Here is an 11,608-nt window from a genome sequence, read left to right on the forward strand (position 1 = left end):
GATGAGCCCATAAAAGCTCTATTGGATTTAAGTCAGGCAACTGAGGTGACCACACCATAGTTTCAATATCTCCCACCTGTTGTTTAGTTGCTAGAAAGTCCCTGCACAGCTTAGAGCTGTGTTTCAGGTCATTGTCTCATTGTAATATAAAATTTCTTCCACAAAGTCAAAAGTCCAGAGGATAATTCACTCTGTTCAAGAATGGTTTTATAGCTCTGTTCTTAAAATTCCTTCAATTCTGATGATGTCACCCACTCCAGAAAAACAGAAGCAACTCCAAATCATGATGGAACCACCACCACCATATTTGACTGTAGGAACTAAACAATGTGGCACCATTTTTGCTTCAATTGATTGTCTCACATAAATTTTGTGCTTGGATCCAAATATTTCACATTTGGATTCATCCATCTACAGTATGTTTTTCTACTATTTAATTGTCCAATGTTGATGGCTCTTAGCCAACCATTTCTTTTGATTTTCCAGTTATAATATGGGTTTTCAGACCGACACATGACCATGAAGTCCTGCTTGTTTAAGATGAAGTTTTACAGTGGATGTAGACACAGAAGTTTCTAGGCCAAGGAGCTGTGCTAGAGTCTACTATCAGCAGGGCTTTTTTTCCTGCTGGAATGTACTGGAATAACATTCCAGAAGTAAAGTGGAAATAAAAAAAATCATATTTAAATTTTAAAAAATATTTATTTTAAAATAAAAATTATTTATTATTACTAATGCATTGGCACCATGATTTTCTAAAAATTTTCCAGGGAGAAGACTACCAGATCTCCCTCCCCCTCTTTCTATGGGAACTTCCTCAGCATTCTGGAAGTTTATATTTTACAAAAATAACCCTGAAATGTGATAATAACCGAGCCCTCTTCTCAAATGAGAGAGAGAACTAAGATACTGCAATGTGGTTACATGCTGTGACCACATTGCAGTATCCACTGGGTCTCAAATAATATCAAATCTAAGGATGCTATAAATCACTATGATCTGGATATGTTCACTTCAAAAAAAAAAAAATTAATGGCAATTGAAATTTAGTACTATCTTTACAACCTGCATAAAATACACTGCCCCACCATTAATATCCAGATACTCCTCCATTGATAGTTGGTCATGTCCTACCAAAGCACTATGTATCAATGTGTCAGACATAACTATAAATATGCTCATAGGCCTTTCATTGTGGATATAAGATGCTGCAATCAATGGAGTTAATGGAGACTCCAGCATGGAATGATAACAGGGTGCTACATAAGCAATCAACTGTATATGACATTTCAATGACACTGAGGATCTCTAGGTCAATGATTGGTGATGTGATCTCCAAATGGAAGTGGACTGGAGCTGAAATTGTCACAAAACAACCCGAAGCTGACAGAACAAGACAGGAGAGTCTACAAAGAACTGTCTGCTCAGAACACAGGTCAATGTTGTTACAGCACCTATACTTCAGTGGGATGACTGGGACACCATGTCATCATCAGTACAGTGCATAAGATGCTGCATGATGTGAGTCACCACAAAGTGCATCTGTTCACAAGCCACTAATCACCCTGAATAATGTTAGACACCATGTAGCTTGGTGGAAGGCCAACTGTACTTGGACTGTACACCAATGGAAAGCTGTATTTCAGTGTAATGAGTCACAGCGCATTGTCTACCAGTTTGACAATCATACCTGACTGTGATAGACGCCCAAAGATATTGTTCCCTTCACCAATCTGGTTGCTCTTCTCTGCACCCATTCCAGCAGATATACAACCTTCATACAATGTTCAAGATGCAGCCTAACTAGGCCTAACTATAGCCTTGTACAAAGGGATAATCACTTCCTGCTAACAAAGTTTCTGTATATCATTGACAAAACCCAATGAGCTGTACTGGCAGATTGTCTGCACTGCTCAGAGAATTTCATATCTGACTGCACAATGATTATCCTCTTGTATAAGGCAGTGGTCAAGCCACACCTTGAGTACTGCATACAGGTATGGAAGCTTCATTTTACGAAGGATGCAAAACTGCTGGAACTATTTTTGGAACATTTTCCCAGTGTATGCAGCTGGAACAGCTGCATGCATTGGGATTACTGATACTCATATGCAGTACCTTCCATTTGTCAATGTTAAATTTCACTTGCCATTTCTCAGCCGATCTGCCTAACTTTTCTAGATCCTGTTAGAGTAGCATACCAACATCACTGTCATTATCCACCCTGCCAATCTTTTTATCATCTGCAAACTTGGACATTAAACCTGATATGCCTTCATTGATATCACAATGGCGCACCACCAAACCCTGGGTGACTCCAATGCTGAGTCATTAATCCACAAAGAGCAGTGTCCATTGATTACTACTCACTGTCTTCTCCCACACAACCATCCCATACATAGCAGCAACATCCCTTACTGCCACATTACCGCAAGCTGTACAATTCTTTTACTTGCAACTGTATCAAAAGCTTTCCTGAAATCCAAATACATGATATCAAAATTATTTTTTTGCATCCAGTTCCTTTGTGACCATATCACAGAATCCAATCAGGTTGTTCACACAAGATTTCTCCTCAACAAACCCATGCTGAATCTGAAGTATAACTGCAGTCTTTAGCATTAGCATTAGTAGAGGCATTTGATACAAGAAAGCAAGCTATCACAACATTACATAAAAAAAAAAAACCTCCTATCTCACCCATCCATTCACTCCAAAAGTTTGTCTAGTTCTGCTTTGAATTTATTTAAGCTGTCAACTTCCACAATGACAGATGGAAACTTGTTACAACAATCAACCACTCCCTGGCTGAAGGCAAATTTCCACACATCTATTCTACAAATGTCTTCCCTCAATTTCAATTTATAGCCCTTCGGATGCATAATCTGAGCAAGAAAAAGAATCCCATCAGCATTCAACTTGCTCAAACCATTCAAGGCCTTATTTTTTTAGCATTAGCATTAGTAGAGGCATTTGATGCAAGAAAGCAAGCTTATGCAGCATCAGCCAAAAAAAAAAAAAAAAACCACTTCCACTTCACCCCTCTGTTCGTTCAAAATATCTGTCCAGCTGAGCCTTAAACTTATTTAGGCTATCAACTTCCACGACAAGGGATGGAAGTCTGTTCCACCAACCAACCACCCGCTGGCTAAAGGCAAATTTCCGCACGTCTATCCTACATCTGTCTTTCCTCAATTTGAATTTATGCCCTCTCAGGTGATTATTCTGAGCGAGAGGAAGAATCCCATCAGCATTGAGCATGCTCAAACCATTCAAGGCTTTATACACCTCTATCAGATCACCTCGCTGGTGCCTAGTCTCCAGACACTGTAATTTGCAAATCTTAAGCCTTTCTTCATAAGAGCACCCCTTTGTTCCATTCACCAATCTTGTTGCCCTTCTCTGTACTCGTTACAGCATCCCTACATTCTTCATGAAATGAGGCCTCCAGACCTGTATACAGTACTCTAGGTGTGGCCTGACCATTGCCTTATACAAAGGAATAATCACCTCCTTATCCCTGCTAGAAAAATTCCTATATATCATTGACAATACACCATGAGCTACTCTTGCAGCCCGTCTGCACTGCTCAGAGAACTTCATATCTGCCTGCACAACCACCCCCAAGTCCCTTTCATTCTCTACCACTGTCAGTGTAGTACCACAGAGTTGATACGTTGCTCTGGGGTTGCTGTTTCCCATGTGTAGTACTTTACATTTGTCAATGTTAAACTTCATTTGCCACCTCTCAGCCCATCTGCTCAACCTTTCCAGATCCTGTTGCAGCAGCATAGTGTCAGTAGTGTCCTTGACAACCCTGCCAACCTTTGTATCGTCTGCAAACTTGGACATTAAGCTTGATATACCATCATCAATATCATTTATAAATACAGAAAACAATAATGGACCCAACACTGAGCCCTGAGGGACTCCACTAATAACATTAGTCCACGATGAGCAGTGTCCATTGATTACCACTCTCTGTCTTCTCCCCCTCAACCACCCCTTTATGCATAGCAGCAATTTGCCTCCAATGTCACACTGCTCCAATTTGTGTAGCAGTCTTCCATGTGCAACAGTATCAAAAGCCTTTCTAAGATCCAAGTATATAATATCAAAGTTATTTCCTGCATCCAGTTGTTTTGTGACTGCATGATAGTATCCAATCAAATTGGTCAGGCAAGACTTCCCCTTAATACACTCAATCAGATCACCTCACACGTGCCTAGTCTCCAGACACTGAAACTTGCAAAATTTAAGCCTTTCTTCTTAAGAGATTACCAATGAAACCCTATGTTGTGCTCACCAATCTTGTTTCCCTCCTCTGTACTCATTCCAGCAGCTCTACATCCTTCCTAAAATGAGGCCTTCAGACCTGTATGCAGTACTCAAGGTGTGGCTTGACCACTGCCTTATACAAAAGAATAATCACCTGCTAACAAAATTCCTGTATATGATTGACAAGACCCCATGAGCTACTCTTGGAGCCTGTCTGCACTGCTCAGAAAACTTCTTATCTGACTGCCCAATTACCCCCAGGTTGTTTTCATTCTTCACTCCCTGAGTGTAGCAAGGCACAGTTGTTACGTTTCTCTTGGGGTACTGCTACCCATAGCCTTTATTTTCAATATTTTCTGAACACAACTGTGAAAAAAACATTTTTTATATTAAAAACATTTATTTTTAATAATTTTTGAAATGAAAACTCCCTTTAGACGTATCATCAATAATCGAACCATCCATAGCCAAGTGGTCAGGAGCGGGAGTGCAGTAGCACACGCTCTTTGAATAGACTGGGGTTCAAGCCCCTGACTTCTAAATACTGTCGATCTGCCAACCCGCACTGACCAGAGTGGCAGATTATGGTCCATTTCTCTCAGCATGAATTGTTGAGGAGGCCTCCATCTTGCAGTGGGTTGATAATGGCTGCAGTTTACCTTTTTACTGCTACCCATTTGCAGTACTTTGCATTTGTCAATGTTAAACTACAGTTGCCCAACTTATCTAAATCCTGTTGCAGTAGCATACTGTTTTTACTGTCATTAACAACCCTGCCAACCTTTGTATCTTCTGTAAACTTAGACATTAAGCCTGATATACCTTCATCAATATCACTGATGAATACACAAAACAACAATGGGCCCAGCACCAAAATTTGGGGAACTCTACTAACAATATTAGTCCATGAAGAGCAGTGGTGTCCATTGATTACCACTCTCTGTGATCTCCCACTCAACCATCCTTTATCCATTGTAGCAACTTGCCCTTAATCCCATACCACTCCAATTTGTACAGCAGTCTTCCATGTGCAACAGTATCAAAAGCTTTCCTGAAATCCAAGTAAATGATATCAAAATTATTTTGTACATCCAGTTCTTTTGTGACCACATCATCGTATCCAATCAAATTGGTCAGACAAGACCTCCCTTTAACAAACCCATGCTGTGTCTTAACTATTACTGCAGTCTTGTCTAGATGATCCTGCAATGCTTCTTTAACCAGTGACTCTATTATTTGCCCCAGACCACAAGTTAAACTAACAGGTCTATAGTTACTTGTATCATCTTTTGAACCCCCCTTTGTGAATTGGGGATACATTTGCACACCTCCAATCCATGGAGACCTCCCCTGAGTCCAAGGATGCTCTCATAATTATGGCTAAGGATTTGCTTAGTTCCTTTGCTGCCTCCTTTAATATAACTGGATATATGCCATCCACCCCAGGTGCCTTTTTTATGTTTAACTTCAACAACTTCTCCTTCCACTTTGCTCTCAGTTATTACAAAATCACTTAGCTCCCTGTTAGAGTTTGATAAACTTCTGGCATTCCCCTCGTTGAATAACTCCTCATGTGTGAATGTAGATGCAAAATATTCATTCAGTTTATCAGCTACCTGAGCAAGATCATCAATAATCGAACCATCTATGGTAAGTTGACCAATCTGATTCTGTATTTTAGTAATAAACTGTTATTACTTTTAATTTTTTCAATTCCATGCAAAGTGAATCTTATCATTTCAGTTCAGATGATTTTTTTACCACTGAGAAGCAGCATTATTCCCAAAGAATTTATCCCACAAGATCAGTCAATCAGGCTTATATAGAAATTCTGAAATATTTGAGAGATTTTATGAGATACAAAAGGAGTGAACTGTGGCCCAATAATTAACTTCATTACTATGATAATGGTTTGTCTCAGTGCGCTGTTTTCTATGAAACAGTTTTAAAAATGATATTACCCATTATTGATGTGAATAATTGTTACTTCCTAAAAAAATCAACTTTACCCTCAAAAATTAAGATTAGCCATCACTGAAGATATTTAAAAGAATGTGATGCAAGAGTAGTGGGCAGAGTAGTGGCACTACTCTGCCCACTAATGCTCAAACATTTTGAGCAATAGTGAAACACTGAAGGCACCTACATTTGAAAAATTCACAAAAAATAATTAAAAATTGTTCACTTTTTTGATGCTGCCTTTATTTTCAATATTTTCTGAACACAACTGTGAAAAAAACATTTTTTATATTAAAAACATTTATTTTTAATAATTTTTGAAATGAAAACTCCCTTTAGACCTATCAGCAAGCAAAATGCAAACTGAAAAACCCCTGCATGCTTCAATGAATGCTTACAATTGGATGCTAGCCTGTTAGTAACAGGAGTGCCCACTGTATAAAATATGAAGCATGCACATCAGCAGTTTGACTCTTACAAATGCCAATCAACACATGCATATAATTAAGTTTAACTTAATTCTTGAATTTTTCGTAATTGTGCTATAAATAATAGAGATTTCTGAAATTTTAAATGGAGAAATCAAAAAGAACATTTTCAAAAACAGTTATTAGTAGTTTCAGCTGTATGAATGGAGTAGATAAAGAGCACAAATTGCTGAAATATTGTGTGGGGTCAATTTGATCCCACATTCCTAATGCATGATTACGATAACATTTATCATCATCCAAAATCCAATTCATTTGGACGATGGGATATTTATTAAAAATCAGTCCCATTACTTAATAGTCATGCTTCATATAAATGTGAAATGAATTTAGGTTTGTTGGTGTGTTTATTTTGTTTTTTTGTTTGGTTAACTGGTTCCATTAACTTTTGTAATTCTTAAACTTAAAACTTGTAAATCTTCTAACACATAGTATATTAAAACTTGGAATGAAAAAATAATAACCCCAAAGAGATAAGTCAAATGAAATCCCAATAGTTATGAGTAACAATACTTATAGTTATCAACCAGACAGACCATGAGATCTCCAGAAAAAACCTAGTGATAACATGAGGATAATATGGCCCCACTGTGGCAAACCACTTTTAATTAGATTTTTGTGATCACAGAAGTTAATTTGTTATTTGGTTTTTAGGAGCATTAGCAACTAAGGCCATATTGCTCCGGGATATGCGGTGGTCATTCCCTGACCTTTCCTCATCCTCCATATTTGGTAGTGATGGGCTCGAACCCCGGTCTAATCAAGAAGCGTGTGCTACACACTGCTGCTCCTTCCCACCTGGCTACGGAAGCGCCACAGAAGTTAAATGATGAAGGATCTCAAGTGATGAAAATTTTTAGGTATACTAAAGAGATGGAGAAAACATTCTCCACTCATTCAAGGAAGTGTAGCCTTGGGCCTCTCCCCCATCATATTGTTATTCAGATAGGATCAAAATCCTTGACTGTTTAGTGTTACATTTTTACACAAACAGAAACAAAAGATTGAAGTGTTGTTTATTTCTAATCTGTACAGCAGACTCCCAATGATTCCAGGATAATCAAACTTACAACTAATTCAAAAAATTAAAATTAAAATTTATTTACATACATGCTGTATTTATATTTCTAAAAGAACACTACAGCATGAAAGGATTTTAAAAGTTATTTTGTGAAAAACAGTGAAATCTGCTTTTTCCCTTAGTCTGCTTTCTGCAAATGGTACTAAATAAATTTTGAAGCAGCTCGTTGTCAGTAAAAGCAATGTCTTGCTGTTCCATGTGGTTGGGTAGAAATTTACTGAAGTTGACAGTTTGGTACATTTTTACGTTTACTGATTATACAAGAAGTGTAAGTGTATTACCATACATAAATGTGCTCCTCAGAGTAAAGTAGGTATTCACAGACTGGTCAGTCTGACTTCAGCGGTAGGGAAAATTATGGAGGCAGTGTTGAGGAGTGCTATACAAGGACATTTACACAAAAATGGAATTCGGAGAACTACATGAGACATGGTTTAGTATTAGTAGTGGAAAACAATGTAAGAAAGCAAGCTTATAAAGCATAAGTCGGAAAAAAAAAAAAAAAAAAAAACTACACACTTCACCCATCCATACCCTCTAAGGATTTGTGAATTTTTTAGCAAAATTTAACAAGAAAGTTTTCTTCCAAGAAGTTTTGTTAAGGAAAAATATGTTTAACTGACCTAGTTACTTATTTTGACAGTTACTCAAGAGCTGGATGTAGGAAATAATTTTAACATTGTTCATTTGTAATTTAGCAAAGCATATCATCATTCTTCTCTTTCTTGGTGATTCCTTTCTACTTCCCTCTGTCTCTCAGGGTAACTCGGGAATTTTTTTTTTGGCTGGTGCAGCACAAGCCTGAGGCTTCCTTGCACCATATGGCCAATAATAATAATAATAATAATAATAATAAATAAGCTGGAACATGTTGGAATCACAGGTAAGATTCAAAGGTGAATCACAGGGTGGCTATAGTGTAGGAAACAGAGGATTGTGATTAAAGGTTACTCTGAAGACTGATCTAACATTAGAAGTGGAGTCAACCAGGTTTGATTCTGGGACCACTGTTGTTTCTGATTTTCACAAATGATATCAATGATGCAAGAGGCATATCAAAATTTGTTAATGATGTAAATATTGGGAGTGTGGTGATCAGAGTTAAGCATTGTTCCTTCAGGATGATTTTGATAAGCTTCATGAATGGTCAAAAAAAGCAGCAGCTATGTTTTAATGCAGCAAACTTGGGGAATAACAACCCAAAACTTATACACTTGGTGGGGTTTAAATAAAAACAGTAGAGGAAGAAAGGGTTCTGGGAGTTACAATATAGGCAAACATGAAGTTCTCCAAGCAGTGCAGAGTGCTGGCAAGGAAGACCCATGGTATCCTATCGATGGTTTATTGAATATTTGCTTTAGAGTAGAGAATTCAAAATTTGGTCTTAAAGAGTCTAAATCTCTTTAGATTTAGACTGGATTGTAGGAAATTTTTTTAGTTGGTGTGTTGTTAATTACTGAAATAAAGTTACCTCTATGAGTAGTTGGAGGAAATTCAAGTCAGCTGGCTGTGAGGTGGGAAACAGAGGCTTTTTTTTTTTTTTTTTTTAATATGATTTATTTTTTTAATTATTTCGTTATTTCCATACTTGTTAATTATCCTCCTGAAAGTACTTTTGATATCACCACTCTAGACTGGTTAGGTTCGACTTCCAAAGAAGTGTAACCTAATCTAACCACTGTGTGGCTAGAATGGTAATGTCAAAACTACTAGCAATAATTAACAAGTGTCATTTTATAGTAATATTTTATTAATTTTTAAAGCATTAAAGTTTTAAATATTTTATTTTAAGATAATTATTTATTATTTCTATTTTATTTATTATTATTATTTATTATTTTTGATAGTTCAGCCAAAGCCGGTGGCTTTCTTGCACTGTGTGGTTAACACTAATATAGTACAGTGCTAATCTTCATGAGAGCCCTGTATGCGGCTTTTTTGAATTATTATTATTTATTTAATTAATTAATTTTTTTTTTTTTTTTTTTTGTAAGTATATAGGGAAAAGGCTTTAGTCGAACAGGCACTAATTTGATAGATCAACTAAAGCGGAGAAGTGGTCCCAGCCAAAGAACAAACAGATATAACACTTGTAAGCAGCTTATGTACATTTGCTGTACTTTATGCATTTACTATTCAAACCACATTAAATTGAATATGTGCCAGGTTGATGATGACAATAATAATAATATCATTTTTCGACAAAAAATTTTATTAATCGAGCGCCAAATTCTACTCAATGATGAACGTTTATAAAACTTAGTTACTGTAAGGTATCAAATAACACATCACACCAAACCTCTAGCTTATCAAAAGTTTATTAGTTCCCAGGAAACTGAATAGTACTGATCATGCGTATTTGCAATATCTTACGCGTTTGGTGGACTATAAAAAGGTTGTACACACACGATACATGTAAAGACCAATCATCAACGAGGGATTTATTTCCATTCGCGGTTCAGTTGTCGATTTTCTCGCTCCCCTACTTTAAAAAATTTTCAAGTAAATAAAATAAAAATTTTAAAATTGAATTTTAATATTTATGATTACTTTACCTTAAAAATTTCGGTATCTTCGATTGTGCAAAAGTTTCTGAGTGTATTTCCATGTTGCCAAACTTATATCTTTTGTAAAGCGTGGATGATCTAATGATATGATTTCTCCACACAGTTATTAAAGTAAAACACACTGACATCCGAAATTGTTTTGTGTCCTTAAATTCCTACAAAAAACCTCGAATTAATACTTTAAAAATAAATATAAGAAGGAACACATTCTTTATCAACAGTTTCGACGTGGTGTTTCCCTGCCACGTTTACACCTAGCGGTCCGGTTTTTAAATTCAGATAAAAGGGGACGGTGAAGTCAAGGGAGAGAAAAAATTTAGTTTTAAACAACCACAAATAAATTCTAGGGAAATAATAAAAATTTATAAAGAATTTCTTATGGCTATACTTGTTGCTTACACTGATAGGTTTACAATTTGGCATTTGAATGATTGTTTAACAGATGTGCGCCAACCTCCGAAAGTGACTCTTGCGATCAAATATTGGAAACCAAACTTTTATACGAACGTATTTGTAATACGGAATTTACGGTAGCCAATAATATCCTCATAGCTTACAAAGACATACACTCAGTGATCGCCGAATTATGACCACCCCACCCAGGGGGTCACATCTGGTGAGCATGGGCTTGGCACACCCAGGGTCCTGAGCTGGATATCGTCATTCTTCTCTGCCCTTGTGGTTCCCTTCTACTTCTGACTCTCTCTCTCAGGGTAACTAAGATTTTTTTTTTTTTTTTGGCTGGTGCAGCTAAAGCCTCAGGCTTCCATGCGCCATAGGGCTAATAATAATAATAATAATAAATGGGCTATACGGCATAGCTCGCAGTATAAAAAGCCAAACAACTTCGTACGCTAGGGCAATGGTAATTTTCATCTCGTCGTGCAAATCAAAGTGATAAAGTAATAGTTTTGGAACATAGTAAAAATATCATGGACTTTCAAACCGGCATGATTGTGGGAACTCGTGCGTCGGATCTCTTCCATGTCGATGCTTCCAAAACTGTAAAGGATTACTCAAGGTGGATGTGCGTAGTGAGCGAAGGGTTTAGCGCGTAGTATGGGTTCAACGGTAGGTCAATGTGCGACAGTTGACATCGCAATACAGTATGGGAAATGCAAGAACAATATCCCAAATGACGATATGCCGCACACTCAGACGCATTGAGTTCCACAGCAGACTACCCAAATGAGACCCTCTCATCACGTTGACGTTGACGTTGATCGTTGACGGCG

The 11,608-nt window shown here is 37.2% G+C and overlaps 1 protein-coding gene across 1 annotated transcript in view; it reads right to left on the minus strand.

Annotated features, from left to right (window-relative positions):
- Naxe (NAD(P)HX epimerase) overlaps nucleotides 1-10,605 on the minus strand; it is a 121,615-nt gene extending 111,010 nt beyond the window's left edge. The window contains exon 1 of the mRNA XM_090368841.1: nucleotides 10,362-10,605. Coding sequence (XP_090224967.1) covers nucleotides 10,362-10,501 — 140 coding nt within the window. The 5' untranslated portion in view covers nucleotides 10,502-10,605. The remainder of the gene's footprint in view (nucleotides 1-10,361) is intronic.
- Between the last annotated feature and the right edge of the window lie 1,003 nt (nucleotides 10,606-11,608).

The sequence above is a fragment of the Mastigoproctus giganteus genome, chromosome 2, assembly GCF_048544385.1.
Source record: "Mastigoproctus giganteus isolate SK-2022 chromosome 2, ASM4854438v1, whole genome shotgun sequence".
Taxonomy (NCBI): Eukaryota; Metazoa; Arthropoda; class Arachnida; order Uropygi; family Thelyphonidae; genus Mastigoproctus; species Mastigoproctus giganteus.